The sequence below is a fragment of the Oncorhynchus masou genome, chromosome 14, assembly GCF_036934945.1.
Source record: "Oncorhynchus masou masou isolate Uvic2021 chromosome 14, UVic_Omas_1.1, whole genome shotgun sequence".
Lineage (NCBI taxonomy): Eukaryota > Metazoa > Chordata > Actinopteri > Salmoniformes > Salmonidae > Oncorhynchus > Oncorhynchus masou.
In genome coordinates this window covers 6282387-6305011 of record NC_088225.1, presented here as the reverse complement: position 1 = coordinate 6305011, position 22625 = coordinate 6282387, and the positions used below count along the sequence as shown (strand labels likewise).

Below are 22625 nucleotides of genomic sequence, written 5' to 3'. Positions count from 1 at the left end.
TTGAAATAGGTATCACACACCCACCACCACAGAGCTGTGACTGTGCACATATTTGTACCTAATTGATTAATATCACCTCTTGAGCAGGTAAGTCTCTATATCTTACTGTACCTGGATGAGTGGATGTGAAGAGATTTGAGAATCGGAGCCAGTTCAATTACAACAGCTGTAAAATCATATTTTGACCCAGGAGAAATCTCTTGTAACCATACTAGAAAAAGAACATTCCAAAGGAGATTAATTGTGGTCAGTTAAAGAACACTATATTTTAATTAGGTAAAGGAGAAAAATAAACTCATTCTTACTTTCTGCTTTGAAACATGACCAACGGGGGGCGGGGGGACGGGAGGGGGGCGGGTAATGTAAACACAGTGGGGATTCTAGGCCTCTTTCACAAGCCAGCTCTTACTGCTGCTTATCCATGACACGCCGGGCAATAAAAGTTGTAAAAAAATAAAATAAAAGTATGATAAATAAACAACTATTATTACTTTGTGCCGTTATGGCAGATGGGGGCCTAGTGTCGAGGGCCCTAGAAAAAAAACATTGTCTGGAGAAGTACACAGTGTTCCCTTTCTCCAAATGTCTGAGGACTACTGTTTAACAGGGCACTTTACAATAACACATGGATCAGAACCACACTAGCCTCAGGGCCACACCATGTAGACAGAGACCCCATAGACATCAATTGAGGAGCCCCTCGACATGCCTTCCCTTGTGTTGTCATTCCTCGAGATAAACCAGGTCAGGTTTAATTATGGGATGTGGGGGAGCCTTCTATTTTCAAGCTGTCTTCCACCGGATAAGAGGGTCAACGTGACTGAGCTAGCTGTGCAGGAGGAGAAATATCTAGTGTGCACTTAAGATGTTCGGAGTAATAATATAACACAATCCCCTGCCATTAAGTCTTAATCAGGTCAATCTATTATGCAATGAAAAGTGGTTTTACTATAAGAAAGACCCATTATGTGAGAGCGGATGAGTGAACCTTGATGTGCTACAGTAAGTGTTCAGCGGTTTCTGAACTCATTTCATTCTGGTTAGCAGGGAGCTTTAAGATATCCCATTCCAGCCACAAAGTACACATGTAGAGCAGGTCATTCAAATAATTGATGTGTCACGGAGACATTTTAGCTGATATTATTAAGACCTTTTTACACAGATCGGATTCTGGTAGGACAGCCAAGGAAAAGGTTTCTTACGGAGCAAATAAAGTTTCTTTCCTAGTTCTGAAGAACAGAGCACTGTCTACTGAATAACATTTACCTTACTAGAATGATTCAAGTGAATAAGCGTTTGCAGTGAGAATGTGTTTGGCTGATTGACCAGTGATAACTCCAGTCCAATAGCTCCCTCATGAGGACTGCTAAGAAACTACAGATACAGAAACCCATACCTGCACTACACTCAGGAGCCACCAGAAAGTGCCCTTGGCTTGTGTCATCCCTGTATTCATATAGCCAAAGTTACAGTTTTAGCACAGGCGTAGACCTTGATGTTTGTGAATGGAGTATGAAAGCATGCCACATGCATGAACCATGTCATAATACCCCCCCAAAAGTGTTGAAATAGAAAGTAAAAAAAAGAAAATGTGGTTCTAGCATTCATGGCATCTTACCACCTTAAACACTCAAAACCCAACACATTAACTTAACTGCTCACATGAAACATGACCCTCCACCAATCCCAGCCAGAAGAATTGGAACAAGCCGTTTGCTTAACCAGCTCTTTCACGTTTATTGACAGACAGATTCTCAATGCAACTACCGTCCTATACAGATTTAGTTGGTGTCTCGTAGTTATGACAACACACTGATCTCCTTTACATATTCCTGTTGTGTGGTCTGTCCTTCCCTCTCCCCGCACACAGACCTACAGTCAGTGTGAATAATTCATTCAAACAGGCGTGGAACAAAAACAAAATCAACACACAATGACCAATAATCTCATAGGTCACGGATTATCACAGAAAACCCCAGCTGAAATACTCCACATTAATATATGACACGTGACAGACAGGTTACCCATAGTTCACTGCACATCACAGATATGTAGTCCAAAACAGTGCCGTCAGTATAGAACACGTCAGGTCAAAAAAAGCAGAAAATTACAGGACGCGTGTCAAGATCTACCTCTCATACATAAGAGATTCAATTCACTGCATCCCATAGAGAAGAAACTACTATCATGAGTAGAATGGTAGTAGTATAGTAGAATTCATTCCCTTTAGACTTTTTTTTACAGTAGAGGTCAGTCTGATTTTACCTGCTTCAGAGAATGTGTGGGTGAGGATTTTTTCTGTGTGTTTTGTGTATTAATATGAGCAGCGATGTGACAACTAACAAACACACTTAAAGACCTCCAGTAATCTCCTTTACTGGATCTGAGCCTGGTGCCATTTTCTCTCATTTTCCATGGACTTTATCAATGTATCAATGACAATCTGTAGACTACCGGAAAGCTAGTCCTCATTTACAATGATCAGAAGTGCAATTCTCACAGTGAGGTTCAAACACATCATTGGACAGGTTTCACAACAAACAAAAACCACATTAAATAATTTAATCGAACAAACAAAACAATCACGGCACCAGGATGTGAAATACCGATGTCATTAACTTCAAATTTTCAGAAAGAGCTATTTTTCCCAAGATCCTGACCAGTGAGCTCAGAGTTAATCACATGTGTTCCTATGGCAACACCTAGGGTGGGTGGAGTCTACCTTACACCAGTATCACATTGGCTGTCAAGAGGAACAGAGTGAGGTTATAGGAGCAGTGGTCAGGACAGTGATCAGTCCTCAAACCTTCCCTCCAGAATGCTTTCAAAGGTGAACGGGAGGAACTTGAAGCCCTGGCCTACGTAGAACTTATTCTGGAATTCCACCCTAGAGAGAACGAGAGGCAACAGTTAACGTCAGGCATATTGCAATAAGAATCAACGCAAAAATCAATGCTACACAGACATAATTACTAAAATCTTTTGAAAGTAAGTCTGAGGAGTCCCTTTAAACTGGAGTGTCTTTGAGGTGCAATATAGGTAGCCCTTAATGGTTGTATCAAGCCAAAGCCAGACAGAGATGATGGCAAGATGAGATGACCGCTGGTCTCCATTCCACAACCTCCCTGTGTAACCCACTTTAACACACCCACGGTAGGACCTAGGCCTGGTCAGAAGCGAAACACAACCCTCTTTCCATCTGCCCATTTATAAAACCTCCCTGCAAAGGCTCGCATGTCTTGGGGGTATGATATTTGTGCGTCTAACTTTCGCAATCATCATTATTCAGGATTATCTGTAATCATGGTAGCATCCACATTAATGTAGAAGTGTTTAGAAACATATTCTGTTCTTATTTACAATAAAAGTGACTCCAAAATGACACAATATTTACCATTCATTTCCATTGGGCACAAAATAATCTGAAACAACCAAAACAAACAGCAAATGCATCCAACAAGTTTGGAGAGTCAAGCTTGATGTAGGCATTGCGTACTAGGAATAATCGGTCCAAATACCAATCTTTTGACTACTTTAATACACAAGTGTCCCAATGTCCCAATACTTTTGGTCCCCTAAAATGGGGGGGGGAGAGGGAGACTGTGTACAAAGATTACTGTAATTTCTAAAACGTTTCACCTGATATGGATGAAAATACCCTCAAATTAAAGCTAACAGTTTGCACTTTAACTTCAGTCATCGTGTCCTTTCAAATCCAGAGGCAGTATTTGTTCGAAGTTAAAATGTCGGAATCTAAAATAGACCAAGAAGTGTTTAAGGGATGACTCCTCTCTCAGCTACTGGAGGAATCTCTCTGGCTGGATCAAATGATTGTTTTGGAATAGGAGCGAGTACGTATGCATGTTGGCCACAGCTAGATCAACATTTACTACTGCTATACATTTTACAGACACCTGACATTACTTTGGCAGTTCAAAAAACAAAAATCACATTTACAACTGTGTTAGATAGCAAAATAAGTTTTAAAAAAATAAAATAAAAAAATGTTATTTAGAAGGCCTCATGTCCCAAAGGCCTTTCAGTGAGAGTGGAGCATTAGATTCCAATGTGCTGGGTAAATACAGTGATGAGGGTCTCTGTCAGTGCTGTGAGAGGGTGCCAGTGGATGATCACTTCCAGGTCAACAGGGCTGTTTTGAGACATCTCACACACACACAATCCTCCACTGCTTTGTGGGATGCAGAGAGATTCCAGGTTCCTAGCCAGGAAAGAGCTGGAGGTGAGAGCTGGAAAAACACAGCTCCCAGTAGCACCAGTCTGCTTAATACCAGTGGGACGGAGAGACACGCCCCGTTTCCATTGAGACACACACACGGTTGAGTGCTCAAACGAGGCCCCGAGGAACTAGAGCTAAAAAGTAAGTTACCATAGTTTCACCAGCAGGGAGAGCTACAGGGCTGTGCCACACCTCCATGCCCCCTGACAGAGGAGGAGACCTATTGAAGACATGCTCCTTCCTTTACAGGGTCTACAGACAATCGCGGATTACAAAAACAAAACCAGCCCCGTCGCGGGCGTCTTGCTTCCAAACAAATCAAATCTTCTTAGTGCGCTTTGAGAGGACAGAGGTGCCACCGACGTGGCCCGCTACTAAGGACCGGGGGCTCTCCTACTCCGTGGCCAACGCCCGGCCGGCATCCCTAGCCGTGTCCTCAGAGAATGCGCAGACCAGTTGGCTGGCGTTTACGGATATATTCAATCTCTCCCTATCCCAGTCTGCTGTCCCCACATGTTTCAAGATGGCCACCCTTGTTCCTGTTCCCAAGAAAGCAAAAGAAGCTGAACTAAATGACTATCACCCCGTAGCAATTCACTTCTGTCATTATGAAGTGCTTTGAGAGACTAGTCAAGGATCATATCACCTCCACCCTACCTGACACCCTAGACCAACTCCACTTACCGACGCAATAGGTCCACAGATGATTGTAATCGCCATCACTCTGCACACTGTCCTATCCCATCTGGACAAGAGGAATATCTATGTAAGAATGCTGTCCACTGACTACAGCTCAGCATTAAACACCATAGTACCCTCCAAACTCATCATTTAGCTTGAGTCCCTGGGTCTCGACCCCAACCTTGTGCAACCCTACTTCCTGATAGGCAGCCCCCAGGTGGTGAAGGTAGGAAACAACATCTCCACTTCGCTGATCCTCAACACACTCCCCACAAGAGTGCGTTCTCAACTCCATCATGTACTCCCTGTTCACCCACGACTGCGTGGCCATGCACGCCTCCAACGCAGTCATCATGATTGCAGACGACACTACAGTGGTAGGCTTGATTCCCAACAACGACAAGACAGCCTACAGGGAGGAGGGTGAGGGCCCTCGGAGTGTAGTGTCAGGAAAATAACCTCTCAATGTCAGCAAAACAAAAGAGATGATCGTGGACTTCAGGAAACAGCAGAGGGAGCACCTCCCTATCCACATCGATGGGACGGCAGAGGAAAGTTATAAGTTCCTCGGTGGACTCATCACAGACAAACTGAAATGGTCCACTTACGCAGACAGCGTGGTGAAGAAGGTGCAACAGCGCCTCTTCAACCTCAGGAGGCTGGAGGGGGAAAAAAAGTGGTTTGTCACCTCAAACCATCACTAACTATTACAGATGCACAATCGAGAGCATCCTGTCGGGCTGTATCACCCACCGCCTGGTACGGCAACTGCACCGCCCACAACCACAGAGCTCCCCAGAGGGTAGTGAGGTCTGCACAATGCATCACCGGGGGCAAACTACCTGCCCTCCAGGACACAGCACCCGATGTTACAGGAAGGCCATAAAGATCATCAAGGACAACAACCACCCGAGCCACTGCCTGTTCATCCCGCTATCATCCAGAAGGCGAGGTCAGTACAGGTACATCAAAGCTGGGACCGAGAGACTGAAAAACAGCTTCTATCTCAAGGCCATCAGATTGTTAAACAGCCATCATCACTAACACAGAGAGGCTGCTGCCTGCCTACAGACTTGATATCATTGGCCACTTTAATAACTGGAGCACTAGTCACTTTAATAATGCCACTAAAAATGTTTAGTGTAGTATACAGTATATACATATGAGATGTAATGTGAGATATGTATATACTGTATACTACACTATTCTATCTACTGCATCTTAGCCGCTCTGTCACTGATCATCCATATATTTATATATTCTCATCCCATTTCTATACTAGATTGTGTGTATTAGGTTTTGTTGTAGAGTTGTTAGATATTACCTCTTAGATTCTGCTGCACTGTCAGATCTAGAAGCATAAGCATTTCGCTACACTCACAATAACATCTGCTAACCATGTGTATGTGACCAATAAAACGGGATTTGACCCAAGTCAATGAGGAATCCAGACTAGCAGAAGATGGAGCCCTAACAGCCCAACAGCTGTTAAGTGCAGGGAAGGTACTAGAGACCTTGGTTTGAGACTCTACAGACTGAACAAACATGTTGTCTATGTGCAAGAGAGCAGTGTCTCTCTCACCAGTGCAGGCGCAGTGCGTGCAGGAAGGCAGACAGGCCCTCCATGATGAGCAGGATGCAGACAGTGAGGACCGCGAAGGCGCCGAAGATGATGGACAAGGCAACGAAACCCCCAAAGCTCCTGGAGGACAGGCCAAGGTGCATCACCATGGTCCACAGAACCTCTGACAGCTCTGTCGGATCACAGAGGAAGAGAAGGAAATCAACTGTATTACCCTTTCAAAGAGAAACCAAAAAAAGGTTAGAGAGGCGGCGAGAGGGGAGAACATGAGGTTTATGTACTCACGGGCGTGGGCCAGGCTGAGGGCCCATAGGCGTAGGTAGGAAGCTGTGTTGGAGATGCAACCCAGACAGTATTCTATGGTGTGGATGGCCTGGTGCACAGCCACATCCCCAAAGTTAAACTGGAGGAGGAGGGTGAGAGAGTACACACATCCAGTATAAACCCCTCGGTGACAAGGACACAACAGTACAGGGCCCGGGAGACCGGTCCAATCTCTAACGACAGTGAAGTTCATGGCTAAACTGTACCACATTGAGGAAGACATTCACCAGATTAAAACAACTCCAGAAACAGCAGCCTGACCCACTAGTCAGACCTCTGTAGCAGAGGTCTCCCAAGAAGCTCCTTCCTTACGGCCCATGAAGCAGACAAATGAGGAGATGTGCAGGATATGCCATGCTGGTAATGGTAGTACCACCTCATGATCGGGGCAGACAGGAAGAACTACTAGTCTCAGTGTGCGGCTGCGCGTTAGAAGAATCCCTTGAACACCCAGAGACAGCAAAAACTCAGACCACACAGCCTTAGGGGACAGAACACACATGCAGGACAGAGATACACACTATCACACACACACACAAGAGGAGGCTCAAAGACAGACTAGCAAGACATGCGCTTTGGGTAAGGGGATGGGGGCATGAGTGCCTGGCTTACCACTTCCTCCTCAGGGGCCTTGAAAGCAATTGACAAGTTAGGTTTGTTAGTGACAGGTGACAGGACAACAGAACACAGTGGTGAGAGAAACAGGAGAAAACAATGACAGTAAAACATGGGAAATGGAGATGTATAATATACACTGGCACTGGATCAAAACTACTGACAAAGTTTCTTAAGGAGCTGCATAAAAACATTATGGCACTAGTATCTAGGGGATGCATAAGCATTCCTCCAAAAGCATGCATTTGTGCATGCCTAGTACTGTGACATTTCCAGATATATCTTTGGCATATCGTTGTTGTGTTTGTGTCCGTGGTTGCTAGGGGAGACAGTGATGGGGAATGTAGTGACCAATGGGGTTGGTGACCCACTTCTGACAGTGGCAGCAGGTGGGAGTGGGCTGTTTGGGTTACACCCTGCTCAGCCATTCAGAGAGGCTGGTTAGGAAAAAGCTAACTAAAGCTTTAGCCTAGTTAACGGTAGTACAGCCATTTACCATAACGAAGACGGTACTTCCCAATTGAACACAAATTAATTAAGTTCTGTCGCTGAGGATTAACACAGTTAGCCTAATTTGGATACTTGACCAGATGACCCAAGTAGTTTATAGGCAATAATTCTGTAAAGGTGGCCTGTTAAAATGAGTTCCTCCATGTTAAAACAGAAATGCTATATTTACTGTTAGTTACTTAGCACCCTGCCTGCCTGAACACCTGCTGGCCAGAGGGAGGAGCTGCACAACTCTAAAACACACACTATGCCATTAATAAAAATGGCTCGAAGCGGATTGCATGGTGATACGGCTCTAAAACGTCTTGGAAATTAATACAACATACTAGAATTAAAAGATTTGTTCCAGCACAGCCGCGTCCACTGAATCACGTAGAGATCTCTTCTCGTCCAAGGCCAAAAAGTTTATAGTGGCACGGACTGTAGAGACTAACATTGCTAAATAAAGTAACCTCCAATCAAATCAAATTCCTCTCCACTTCAAAAGGTCAACAATGAGAGAGGGTAGGAATCTGTGTGAGGCACTTTGAAAGCTGCTCTATAAATCCTGGGTCCTGGAACCATAAAAGAGCAAACTGTCTGTAAACAGCCCTAACCGTTTCCTGAGAGCTACAGAAACAAACTGACAGCTTGTCTGGTTTGAGGTTCACAGGAGCCTGTTGTATCATGTCATATGTTAATCAGAAACTCCTGAAAAGACGAGGGAATCCCACTGAATCAACTGGGTATTACAATAACGCACATGTTGAGTAATAAGAGCTGCTAGATTAGCTTTGTGGTCAGTTTCATTTGCTCCTGCCAGATCCCACTTCTATAATGAATACGTATTCTATGCTGCTGTTAGTGAAGCAGGGAATATGAGAGCTCTGGTAATGTAAAGTAAATGGGTTGGGTTTCTATGTGTGGCTGATGGCTTCATTATTCAAGGTTATTCCATCTGGACTAGGTCTGGATCATATTTCCGACAGCAGTGTCCAATGGGATCCGCTAGTAAGTCTTGGGCCAACATTATAATAGACTACTCTGGTCACATACATCGTATATGCTAGGCTAACAGAGTGGAGGCTGGGGGCATCCTTGTCTCTCACCTCATGCTCGTCATTCTCCGAGTGCTGGGAGAGCTGGTCATGCTGGATGATCTCAGCCTGGTCCTCCGTGGGGCCGTTTCCCACCCGGATCCCCCCAAAGTTCTGGGTGCCCTGGAGGAACAGACAAAGAGGACGACAGGGATCATTGCTGGGGTCACAAACTCTACACTCCAGATCCCAATGGAACAAATGTGTGTGTGTGTATGTGGGCAGATGTTACTACAGTACCAAGTTCTTCTTCCAAAGGTACTGTCGCCGCAGAACCAGGGTTTTCACTATCAACATACAGGGAACACACGCCAGGGCTATCAGCACAAGCAGCGTCTGAATAACCATCTGTGGAGGGGAAGGACGAGAGAATGAGGGATGTTAGATGCGTATGTGGCGTCACACATTATCCCACCATAAAACGGCTCGCACAATAAAAAATATTTAAAAAAAAGACAGATTGACAGATGAAAGGATGGATAGAATGATCACCTGTCCTCTGTAGAGGGGTTGGTTGGTGGGGTCGTTATAGTTGAACAGGAACATGTTGATGAAGGCGATGAGAAGACTGGGAGCATTTCTGGAGGTGTGAGCGTCGTAGGCCAACCACTTATAGAAGACCAGAATGACCAGGTAGCCAAACAGACTGGCCATGAACACAATCTCTGGGATGAAACCCAGGTAGATGTTCAGGGGTTTCTTGAAATACCTTCAGAAAACAACAAGACATGTTTACCATCGGATAAATCAGTCCTGTACAGACAGGAAACAAACTGTCATGGTTGCTTAAAGTTAGTCTGGGATAAAAAATAAATAAAAATTAAATCGCCCCACCACTTGTTTTGGTAGACAGCAGAGGGATAAGGATGGGGAAATATAAACCCTTTCAAATTCATAGACAGTTCTCTATATACAAGGACTGTAGCTTAAGCGTGACTCACAGGTGGTTGAAGAGACTGAGAGACACTCCAAACAGCATGTGGATGACCCCCAGGATCACTGACATCTTCATCTTGAAGGAGTTGAGGAAAGTCAGCTTGTTGGTGGCGATGTTCCAGATCTGAAGAACACAGTCAAAAGACAATGAAAACAGGATGATAGAAATGTAACATTACATTTATCAAAATAACACTTTTTTTTTTTTTTTTAGCTCACATTCCATCTTTATTGTAAGGGGACTTTAGCTTGTTGTCACAGAGATGGAGTACTCACTGGGTCAATGCCAATGGGGTACGGTCCATTAAAGACTCCTCTTACTGCGGGGTCCAACTGTAAAACCTTGTTTTCATCAAGGGTCTGAAACCTGAGAACATCAAACAACACTTCAGAGGGCACTGCCAACAAGGTACAGGAGGTAAACTAATCCAATCCACAGACGGTACGAGACAGACAGAGCGGGATACTTACGACCAGGTGAGGTTGTTAGCGCGGGGGTCGAACATGGGCCTGACGCTCCAGCCAGAGCCAAACACGTTGAGGGACTTGGAGAAGCAGTCGTTGTAGATGATGCCGGTGTAAATCGAGAAGACGCCCATCAGTAGGATGATGTAGCGCCCAGCAAACACCATGCTGAACATCTACACACAGACAGGAAGTGACACATTCAAACCATGGCCACGTTCTGTTGCCAAACACTGTAGAACGCTGCAGACAGAAGAAACACGAACAGAGCCGAAGTGATTCCTTATTCTACATGTCTGTTCTACATAAAAATCTGAACGTTCCAAAATATTGCGTCCTGCTGAACGCGCACCACATCAAACAGCCACACAGACCAGAAGTGATACTTTACACCGTTAGAATCTGGTCTCAGTTACATTTTGTTTTAGCCAGAGGATTTGGTTATTTATTCACACTCAAAAAGCACCAACTTGAAAGTTAAACTGGCCATCATGATGCCACTACAGTGTTAGGGCCGCCATAGATTCTGTCTAAAGCAGAGAGGCAACCAAGCCCTGTTTAGTCCCCAGTAATGCAGCTAGAGGCTGGATAAGGTGTGAGGGGTGGAGCTGATGGGCTGATGGCAAGGGTAGTGATGTCCCTACCTCGTTGTCGTTCTTCTGGGCGACCAGGCGGCTCTCTCTCAGGACCAGGTAGAGGGCAGCGCAGGTCATGAGCACCCCGTGGCCCAGGTCCCCAAACATGACAGCGAATAGGAAGGGGAAGGTGATGATGGTGTATGGGGCTGGGGACAGGGAGGACTCATGAGAGTACACATTGAGGAATGGAAGAGTGAGCCAACCCAAGCTCACACCGACACACGTACCAGTGATTCACAATACAGCATGAGCGACAGTGATGGGGTGATAATGGGGGAAATAGACTTGGCACCGGGGGTGAACATTTATCACCTGCTTTGGCTCAGTGATCCAGCCAGCTGGATACATAGACATTATGTGAGTTATGAGATCCCTACAAAATAAAAGTCTGCTGCCTAGTGAGGTACATGAAACAACAATGCCTATCATTTGAACAATAGGTAGTTGAATGATGGAGAGAGCGACAGACACAGAGAGAGACGAGGTTGATGGTGTCAGATGTGGTTACCTGGGTTCATCTCGCGGTAGTTGCCGATACCGTAGGCGTCTACAATGTTCTGGAAGCCCGAGGTGAACTTGTTGGTCTTGTTGAAGGTGGGCGGGGTCTGCTTGGTCTGCATCCTGTTGAGGATGGAGGGCACGGTGGAACCACTCTTCTCCTGGAGGCCAAGACAGAAAGACGGCCAGAGAAACACGCTCAGAGGATGGTCGGGAGGACACAACAATACCACTCAGTTAACCTCTACAGGGAGTTGAGGTATTCAGCCCGACAAGGCATTGAGAAAAGCAGGAGTTGCCCTGCAAGCTCAATCTCCCATGAATGTGTCTAACAAAGGGATGTTGTGTTGTTCCAGCCAGAGTCTGACTGTCAGCTGGCCTGGGATCTCCTCAGCACTCAGGAATGAGAGGAATCCTCCTGCTTTCCCCATTAGTCTGTAGACTGGACACTGGGACCTTCCATACCTCCATCACTCACAAAGATCTGCAACAACGTCTTCAATAAAATCAGATTCATATGACATATTCATTTGCACAGCTGGTTTGGAGAGGAATCTATCAAACTACATGCATCATCTGATTTCCCATGCCTGCTGTGTGTGAAGGACAACAGCTTGTCCAAGGGATGGCTGAGATAGAATCAGAATCGTTGTGTGTATCGCTGTGTGTATTGAGGGCAGTATGTCCCTGTGTTTCTCAACGAGACGTGTGGGGTAAAAATAGCCTGGTGGGATAAATGAAGCATGGAGACTGAATGTTGTGCGTGACAGGGTTAAGACCTTACTGGCATGAACAGGACTACAGAACAGGACTACAGAACAGAATGACTTCCTGATACCGCTGGAATCTAGCCCCATGATATGGGTAAAATCCTCACATACCCAGCACTCACGCAGTGCCTCTCCACACCCTGTTAGCACCGTCTCTCAGTCTGGATCTGTTATGACTTAATGGCCTAGCAGAGTCCAGGCTTAATGGCCTCAAAGATGGGTTAACTGGTGCCTATGAAGCTCGCTGGTTCTTAATGCTACGGTGTCTTCCTTCAAATGAACTTGACCAAAACAGTATGATAGAAATGTCCCATTAAATAGATATGGAATGAACCTATTCCCACTATTTTCAACCAGAGCCCTATGGACTCTAAAAGGGTAATAGGGTGCTATTTGGGACGCAACTTAAAACTTCCTGTACCTCCCCCATGCCTCTAGTCGAGAAGGGCGTCCACTCGACTCACCGTGCCTCTCCGCAGGGCGAACTGGATTGAGTCCATGTCTGACACGGGGCACCACACCTCGGCGATCAGACACTTCTGGGTGACATCGATGTTGCACAGGTTCAGGGTGTGGTAGACGGCCTTCATCTTCCTCACCTTGATGAACCACACCCTGACAGTCTTGGCTGCAGCCTGCAGGACCCGCTGTCTGTGGTCCTCTGTCTGGTTCAGCACCTGCAGCGGGGAGGGAGATCAGGGTTTGAGATATGAAGACAAGATGCGACTGTAGTTGAAACCTTGCGTGGCTGGGTACAGAACATATCCAGCTGTGTATAACTAGCTCAGGTGCTCGGTCCTAGACAGTCGACAGACTGTCAGACACATAAACAAAGTTTGCAGGCAGTTCTTAATTAACATCCTCGCACTCCACATTTATTAAAATAAAATAATAAAAATGAGGTATAAGCCAAACTAAACTGACCTCAAATGGAAAACTAACAGATGCAGGCCAGGCATCAGGACAATCCTCTAGTAGTTTCCACTCAACGCTGGAATAGTGTGGGGAGTGGCATTGAACTGTCTGCATAGTGTGCCTTCCCTACATGTCCAGAACAGCATGTGCTGTTACAATGAATCAGGTTCCCCTTCTTATTTGTGGAGGTGGTTCACATTAATAGAAGGCTTTGCTGGACAGTGTGCACTATTTGATCAAGTTTGATAAGGGGTTATATCAGACCCGGCGTAGCAGGGTTTCCCGTAAGAGCCGGCGGAGGCGTCCTCAGGTATACAGCACTGACTCATATCAACTTAATGTCTTATGATCAGCGGATTGCTAACATGCCGCTACCCTACACCCACTCTTGCCCACGTTGTCGAGACCTTCTCACGCCCACAAACACACACTGTTCACTCCCAAACTAGCGGGCCGGGCATTTCTCTTCCACCCTCGCCCTCCTCTCTTGACGACGACTATCCCGCCCCCGTAACGACGGGCATAACAGTGGCCCCTCAAACAGCGAGGCAAGCATTCCCAGGCACTTACTGGCAATGAGAGGATGTTAACATTTCTGGCAGACAGGCGGCCTGACAAACGTAATTCATAGTCTCTTGCGTTCTCCGTCCACACTGGGGGCTGTAACTGATCCTGAACCACAGAGACTCTCAACACACACCACTGAAACACACACACACACCACTGGGTGTCTATCAGAGAGAAGTGGTATGTGAGTGACTATTTTATAAACTTCGAGCTAAGCCCATTCCTGCGAATGTGAGCAGTAAATGTGGTCACTATGGGAGTGTGGGTGGCTAATTGGCTGAACTCAGGTTAAGCCACCCTGATGATCAGCTGGTTTCCTGTATGCGAGGCGAGTGAGGGTTCCTCCTAGCCAAACAAGGAAAGGATGCCTCCTGTCCATCCAAGTGCAAATCATCTGCGCCACCAGACTACGTAGGGCTTTGGAGCAGAACAACAACAGAAGTGGGTATTCCCAGAGGGAGTATTGGGTTTCTCTTAGTATAGGGGAAGGTGTTGCACCATACACTGCTGCTGTTCCATGGAAGGCTAAACTGAAGTACTGTCTGTGTGGGCTGGACTTCTAAAGACCACAGCTCACATGTTGCTCAACAGCTAGCTACAAAAACCAGAAAACACTGAGACAGGCATTGTTCCTGGGTCACCAGACACAGTTGGCACAAGGAGACAGGGTGTTAGACACTGGATTATAATACCAAAGAGGTGGTGTGTGTGTTGGTGTTGGCCTTTACTCCCTGTCCCGTGCCTGTTTTTGCCCCGTTTTACAGCGGTGAGTCACTGTGCCAGGTTTAGAGGTCCTCTCCCAAAGCCAGGCCAGTGTGTGTGTAGGCAGGAGAGTATATCCACTGGCAGAGGCAGATCCAGTTCAGCCACCTCATGGGACTGGCACGAGTGACAACAGTTTGTGACCTCTCCCTGTAGCTTTTTCACACCCAGCCCATTGATGCTGACGCCCACTACCGCTGAAGAGGTTGAGTGAGTCAGAGACTGAAGCCAGAACGTTTGAGATATGAACACTGCAAACAGACAGAAGTTAACTCAATTTGAAGGCCTCCCTAATGTGATCAACAAACATCTCCTCTGTGGTCTTGTGTGATAGATATTTTATCTATTACGGAAACACTGCAGGGGGAACTAATCTGGTATCAGTCTTTCCCTCCACTTCATCATAACTTGGTTGAGGGCTTTGACGGCTCAGTACAAAGGAAACGGCAGAAAGAGGAACTGAAACTTCCGCGGACATTGTATCAGCAAAAAGTCAAACGTTAGTTAAGTGAAGGTCCATCCAAAAAGCACATCAAAAGATGACTAATGTCATGTTGAACAATAGAAAGAAGGTTTCGTTCCTCAAAACAAATGACTAAAAGTGCCTTTGAGCTAGCCACATACCTCATGTGGTTACCTACCACTCCTGTCCAACACAGCCTCTGGCAGCTGAGTATACAGTTGCAGGGAAAACAGAACATTGATCAGAAGCCATGATAGAGCCCAGATCAAGTTCACAATGAAAACAGATGAAATATTGAAAGGCTAATTCACTTGAAAAATGTAAGGATCTGTCAAATTTAATTTATGTAACAAAACATGATCTAAATATCTGTTAGTTTTGGCTGACGGACTGACTGTGGGTGGACTCCCCTGTCTGTGTTACAATAGGCCAGGCAGGTCGTACCATCTGCAGGTCATCGATACGGGTGGCCACCCCTGCAGCCATCTCCTTCCTCTCCTGGGGGGTCTCTGGACAGGGGTACAGTGATGCTCGGAACCTGAGAGGTGAAGGAGAGAGGGGTTGATCAAGCCAGAGTGCCTGGAGCGGATCAGAAAACCAATTACAACATTCCTCTGTCTAGATTAGGTAGCGTTTCTTGAATTTCTCAAGCAATCATAGCCCCTTACCCTTCACATATCTTCTTAACCCGAGTCTTCAGCTGATCTCCTTGGAAGAATATGATGAAGACAGACTTATAGACCTGGTCACCCTGTAGGGGAAACATATCAACATGAGTTAAGTGAAGAGGAGACAAAACCTTGCCTGATAGTGATACTTCTGCTCTATCATAAAGTGTATGGATGAGGTAGCATGAATAAGGACATCAATGCCACTCATATGACACTCACACAATGCCACCAAGCGGTCATGGCACAACAGTACCCCACTGAATAGGTCACCCAAAATCCTGCAGTTTTTGTTCCCCTAAGTCCTCCAGATGATTATACTAGTATCAGTGAATAGTTACTGACCGTGGCAGGGTCCTCCAGTGAGTCTTCGATGTCTGCCTGCCTCAGGAACACGTTGCCACGGCAAACCCTCCACAGCATCCTCTCAAACGTAGGAATTCGCTCCCTGCTGATCACCCCGGCAACAAACCTACAGGAAGACGATAAGGCATGGATCAGCATTTACAGCAGAATAGCTACCAAATGTATAACACTCACCTCAAAATAAGGTGTTTGATATTTACAATGAGTTAGGTCCCTAAATGGCAGCTCAAGTTGGAGCTGGTCCAAGATCAGTCCGTAATGTAATGGCATTACAGAATGAAACCCGGGCACATAAGGACAGAGGTCATTGATTTTGATTGTTCACACTGGTGATCAGAGCACTGCTGATGAAAGCATCCTCTGGATAGGGGTGGACATAGGAATGGGAGCTGAGGGCATGGATCACAGCTCACATGTTGCTCAACCGCTGCAAAAGCCACGGAGGAGCATCAAACAGACATCAGATGGGAAGCCCTAGGGCCTTGGGGCTCTGCATCCGTACAAAGCAATCCATTACCAAATGAGCACTAAGCTTTGCCACATCCACAGTATTGAGCTATTTCAGTTACGGTTTTCTGAGTGATTTTTTCACCCCATTTTCTGTTGAAATTGTCCCCGATTTGCTAACTCATGACATTTAATCAAATCTCTTTTCTTTGTCTCTGTCTGCAAATAGATTACATCCTGCATGCTCTGTGAACTGCTTATCATCAGTCTGTGATTTGCCTATCTGCTCACTCTCTCCACTACTGAAGACAGAACCCTGATAAACAGAGCTACATCTTACAGCCAGGCAACAGGCGAGAGTGGTAGCACCTGTAGTAGTAGCAGTACTGGCCTCTTAACAACCATTAAAAGTAATTAGGAAACAATTGTCCACCGATACTGACAGAGCATGTGGGCTGTCAGCTTAGGGACTGAATACGCAGAGACACAGAGCACTTAGTGGCCCGACTAATCTGACAGCCTGAGCTAGCGTGAGCCAAACCAGTTAGGTGTTACACTGACCCGACTCCACCTCCAGGAAGAACCGATGGTTTAACGTAACGCCAGTCTTTTCATTGACCTTTAAGTCTTGAGGAGATGGCTAACCCATCCGTAATAGAGTGGACCAAGGACTCACCCCAGTCTGAGAGGAGCGCGGGTCCCTGCTTCAGAGGGATCCATCAGGGTAGACGACTCCTCCAGCAGGTTGGGGTCCTCCATCTGCAGCGGGGTGGAGAGAACGACAACCATTACATGTAGACCAAGAGATTTTCAGCCAATTAGACGTATGATAGAACATTCTGAAATGCATCCCTGTTTTCAGGAGCAACTGGCTTGCTTTGTTGGGGGAACTATTTACACCCTGGGAAGGTTTGACAGATCAGTGGCTTGAGCTCTGGGCAGGAGCATGATATTGAACACAGGCCAGGCTCTTCATAAAACATAGTAAACAGCGAGCTGGGGTTTATATGAACAGTAAATGATTGGCAAAAAAGGCTACACATTCAGCTGAATGATTTACCCCCATGCAACCTCATAAGCGCTTGTAAAATAGGCGATAACATTCTACGTTCAAGTAGCTTTGCTTTCAAACTCAGTGGAGTGGATTTGATGCAGGTCAAAGGTACAGACAGCAGGTAGTCTCGTCTCCGTCATATGCGAATGACTATCTGTGTATGGCGTATCACTCTGCTATGGAACCTAGTTGCATCATTAAACTTGAATAACTGGTCTGGGGTTGGGGATGGAATTACCTAGCCGTTATAAATACACAAGCCTTATGCTACCATATACTGTACACAGGATGCAGACATCTGACCCATAGTAAGTTAACATAATCCTATGATTCACTATGAAGTCCTCAAGGGGCCTTGTCAATAAGGCAGGCACAGAAACGCTGTGAATATATAGTGAATTGGTTTGTGTACAGTGGAGTTGACCTCGTCGAAGAATTGCTGGGTGCGGCGCAGGATGTGCTTGAGCTCCGTCAACTCTAGGAAGTTCTTCTTCAGGGCCTCCTGGTTGGTGTTGATCTCCTTCAGCTCATTCTCCAGCTTCTCAAAAGTGGCCTATAGAGACAGAGGGTGATGGGGGAGTTAGTGAGCTGGGTACATGGTGAGTTGAGCACTTTGTAACCAGAGTGGATTCTTAGAGAGAACGGAGAGAAGTTAACCTCCAGGTCAATCATGTCCCTAGGGAGGGGGACCTCTGGGTTCTCTCCCGTATCCACCATTGGAATGTTGGCTTTCTTTATCTCCTTCTCCACAAAACCTGTGAGAGAGCGAGATGACTGGGTCTGAGTAGGGATAACTAATAGCAGTGATACCGTTGTAAATATGGGGGGAGTATAATGAGTGAAGCAATGGGTTAAATGCTTGAGCTCACTCACGAAGCTTGCGGTCCATCTCCTCGCACCGACGCACTTCGTTGACAAACTTGCGCTGAAACACGTTCACGTCTGGGTTCAACTGAAAAGCAAACATGTAAACTATTCAAAACCTTTGCCATCGCATGGGATAAAAATGCCTTCAATCCATTTGCCATTATCTGTCATATACAATTAGAGACAAACATTGTCTTGTAACACTAAGATGCATTCAAAGAAATTGTAGCTTAGGCTACTTCTATAACAATGCAATAACTTATCCAGAAAGCTCAGAGCGTAAACAGCACTACTAATATCTTCTGAAGACAGTGCGGACACCAGTTAGCTATCATTTGGTCTTATGAATGATGAGGCAATACAACCAAATAAAGGGTATAACAACATCATACTGGGTACAACAGCTAGTCCCTTTCAGTGTTTCCCCTGGGATCTTTTTCAGAACGTGTGGCAAAGTTGGTGTGGGGGATGGGGAGAATGTCCTTATGCTGGGGCAGTCTGGGGGAATGCACACCAGTGAGTTTGAGGGAGAACGACTGAGAAATTCACTTCTGGTGACTTCAAAAAATAAAACATTCTACAGCAAAATGCATTAAAGTACAATTATGTTAACACGATCTGAAATATAATTTTCCCTTTAAAAGCAATATAGCCTAACTGACGCAGCATAGCAGCTTCAAATACATTGGCTGAAACATGGCATTGCCCATCTGTAGTTACCTAATTGAAAAACACCAAAGACCCAATGAGTCAAATATACAGAGTGTACAAAACATTAGGATCACCTGCTCTTTCCATAACAGACTGACCAGGTGAAAGCTATAATCCCTTATTGATGCCACCTGTTAAATCCACTTCAATCAGTATAGAGATGAAGTGGAGGAGACAGGCTAAAGTAGGGACAATTGACTATGGACTGTGTATGTGCGCAATTCAGAGGTTGAATTGGCAAGACAAAAGATTGAAGTGCCTTTGAACGGGGTATGGTAGTAAGCGCCGTGTATAGTCCACCACCCAAAGGACATCCAGCCAAATTCACACAACTGTGGGACGCATTGGATTCAACATCGCCCAGCATCCCTGTGGAACACTTGACACCTTGTAGAGTCCATGCCCCCAACAAATTGAGGCTGTTCAGAGGGTAAAATGGGGCGCAACTCAATATTAGGAAGGTGTTCCTAATGTTTTGTACACTCGGTGTACATTGTAACTTCAGGGTTTTTTTCTGGAACAAAATGGGGCTTAGGTGGCGAGTATGGACGTGGTCAATAGCGTGATCTCCAACAGAACATTTGAGGCCCTCTTGGCTAAAACAAGTGTTCCTGCAATTCTACACATTTTGCAGTGTTCTTATGCGATCTGAGTGATTCAAAAACTAAATCAATGGGGGCCCCATGGCTTTTTTTTTCTCTCTCTTCTTCTTGGAAATTCTCCAACTGTCATTTTTATTTTGGTGATTGTTAGTTCTCAAAGATGATCTTATAAAAATACATGTTTAGGTCCATTGTATTGCCTACATACTTCTTCAGGTTTCAGTCATTCATATTCAAAATGAAAATATTATGCAATCCCAAAAATGTATAATAAAATGGAGAGGCAACGATTTAGCAGCGGCGGCCCGCAACTACTAAACGAATATGGGAGACACTGCCTTAGTTTCCCCTCACGCCATATGATCCCTGGAGGGATGTCAAGGGTGAGCTTTCCCATGCGCAGCCTAAAGGGTCAGCTATGTGCACATGATGAAAATGTTGCAGACGCTAAGGCATGTGCTTTCACAACCTTCTGACTGAATCGATGTTACTACAACAGACTACCATATTCATCTACCTCCTTCCTGAGTTTGTCCTTTGTTAAGAGCCATACATTACACTGCTCTAGACCTACATAGCCTGAACATGGATTGAGAGACATAATAGCACTCAAAATAGAAGAGGAGAGACAATAAGCACAGGGTCGAGCTCTAGAGAGAGCATCACAAGGAATGGAAGAAGAGAAGCCTGGACGACTCACATCACGGAATTGCACCATTCCGATCTCTCCCAATTCGCTGACGCAGCAGTAGGCAGACTCTGATTGGAGGTAGAGCTGGGCCAGGGTCATTTCCTCACTTCTGAAGAGTTCCCCCATGATGGCGTAGTGTGGTGCACCTGCTCAGCACAGCGATCAATGGGACCCTCCTGGATATCTAGCTAGGGACAAAATGATTGAAAACATCACCTGCACAGTAAACAGGAGAAGCTGAGTTCCACCAGAAGGGATGAGCCTCCAATGTTGTCAAAAAGACAGCCAACTGAGAATACATAGGCCTAGATTGCCTACACTGAGTTCCCTGTTGTTGTTTCCTTTCACACTACAATAGCCTTACCTTCTTTATTTGAAGTGTAATTTCAGAGAAAAAGATAATGGCATAGGGCTGCACCCTCTTCTAATGTGTGTGTTGTAAGGATGACCCTAATTGTACAGCAGTAATGAACATTCTCTATTAGTGGTGTGATAGTTTATACTTGAGCCAGAAGCAGGCATGAGACTGAAAGAATCTGACATCTAGCCCCAATAATCTTCGAAGGAATTCAGTTTGGCTCATTAGTCATTATTTTGTCATGAAACTGGGGAGACACTCTTCAAGAACCGTAATACATGTCAAAGTACCATCACATGTGCCAGTACAATCCTCATTTAGTTTCATCTCACAATAGGCTCATCTTGTACAATCAATTACAGCATTTCTAGCCAAGCCTTTGAGTTTCTCAGTCGAGGGTGCAAACTGACTCAGGACAGACAACAGGTTCACACTATATTCATTAGAAGTAAGTTCAACACACATATTCATATGTTCTTGAAGTGCAAATGCCTCGAGTGCCATAACAGGCTTAGCTAGTTAGCTATGGATTAAACCGCATCACGTGATCTGATTTAACAGTCAAGCAGGATTAAATCTTCAATATTAACGACAACTACAACGGTCGAACAAGTGGGGATACATTTGGCAAACTATATCGTTAAAGTCCATGCAAGAGGATCTCTTTAGTAGGGTCACTGCTTGTTCAGCATATCTGCGTGACCATTTTTTTTTGTCCACATCCTCGACACCTCGAGTTAGGCAATGAGTCTGATCAGCTGTCAAAACACACAAACACTAACGTTAGTTACTCGTTAACGTTACATAAGAACAAAGCAGTTCGTTCAAAATTTAATTTCGGAAGAGAGCGGTACAATTAATTGTCCGCGTATATCCATGCAAAGCCGATATGAACTGACAATTAATTCCACCACTGGCTAATTTAGCTAACTAGCTAACAAACCTTACTAGCAAGCTAGCTAGTTAGCCAGGGCGCAGGAGAAGCACTTGTTGGATCTCAAACTTTCTGGTAACGTACGCTGGCTAACGTTGTTCAGCAAAAACAGCAACGTTATATTACAGTACAAAATGACGAGCTAACGTTTTTCCTCGACTGACACTCAGGTTATTTGACAGAAATCTAGCTCATCTTAAATCGTAGCACATTAAAACCTAGCTACGGTAACCGGATAACTTTAGCGAGCTACACAGTGAGGTGGATGTTACCGAATCATCCGTAACGTTTGATTTACTGGCTATAGGGGGTGGGAAAAACATATTTTGGAAACAATGCTGGTATTGAACAGCGAATACTCTCACCAAACCGTCAATTTCTTACTATTGTTGTAGCTAGCAACGAGTCTTCCGCTCCCGGCTCCCAGTTTTCAACGCTGTTCCACACACACAGCCCTCAACGAAATATCAGCTGATCAGAGGCTTGGCTAATGCGCGTCACGTCACCTTTGCATAATATTGATGATCATGATGATTCACCCCTCAACTCATATGAAGATAATATCTAGTTGTTGGCATTCACATTAAAAAAAGTGTTACTTCGCAGACGCTCTTATCCAGTGCGACTTACAGGAGCAATTCGAGTTAAGTGCCCTGATCAAGGGCTCAATGACAAATTTTTCACTTAGTTGGCTCGAGGATTCAAACTACCGACCTTCGGTTACTGCCCCGACTCTATTAAAACCGCTATGCGACCTGACAATTAAAATTGCCCAAGCCACAGATCTGGGTGCAGACGCATCAACTCCAAATTGGAAGGATAAAACATAACACTGACTTCAGAAAGTATCCCCCCCCCCCGACTTATTTTCTCACATATTTTCCCCTC

The 22625-nt window shown here is 45.3% G+C and overlaps 1 protein-coding gene across 4 annotated transcripts; it reads right to left on the bottom strand.

The window, feature by feature from the left end:
• Positions 1-1712: 1712 nt before the first annotated feature.
• Positions 1713-22228, bottom strand: LOC135554043 (V-type proton ATPase 116 kDa subunit a 1-like). Of its 4 annotated transcripts, none has more exons than XM_064986054.1 (22): positions 22122-22228; positions 20455-20633; positions 18448-18526; positions 18232-18329; positions 17987-18127; positions 17197-17279; positions 16053-16179; positions 15708-15790; positions 15484-15577; positions 12797-13009; positions 11573-11723; positions 11071-11210; positions 10433-10602; positions 10238-10328; positions 9967-10085; positions 9518-9734; positions 9266-9373; positions 9038-9148; positions 7437-7454; positions 6786-6903; positions 6501-6672; positions 1713-2887 (listed from the first exon to the last, which is right to left on the bottom strand). In XM_064986054.1, the coding sequence occupies exons 2-22, from the start codon at positions 20569-20571 to the stop codon at positions 2794-2796; spliced, it is 2544 nt and encodes an 847-aa protein (XP_064842126.1). In that variant the 5' UTR covers positions 20572-20633; positions 22122-22228; the 3' UTR covers positions 1713-2793. The 4 variants fall into 4 exon arrangements, with proteins under 4 accessions (XP_064842126.1, XP_064842127.1, XP_064842128.1 ...); XM_064986055.1 differs by having other exon boundaries at positions 17999-18127; XM_064986056.1 differs by lacking the exon at positions 7437-7454.
• Between the last annotated feature and the right edge of the window lie 397 nt (positions 22229-22625).

Excerpts from the sequence above, each read along its gene's own strand:
- LOC135554043 (XM_064986054.1), bottom strand. The coding sequence starts at position 20,571 with ATGGGGGAACTCTTCAGAAGTGAGGAAATGACCCTGGCCCAGCTCTAC. Across the intron at positions 11,211-11,572 it reads CTACCGCGAGATGAACCCAG|CCCCATACACCATCATCACC; the intron begins GTAACCACATCT and ends CCCTGTCCCCAG. Across the intron at positions 10,329-10,432 it reads GCTAACAACCTCACCTGGTC|GTTTCAGACCCTTGATGAAA; the intron begins GTAAGTATCCCG and ends TGATGTTCTCAG.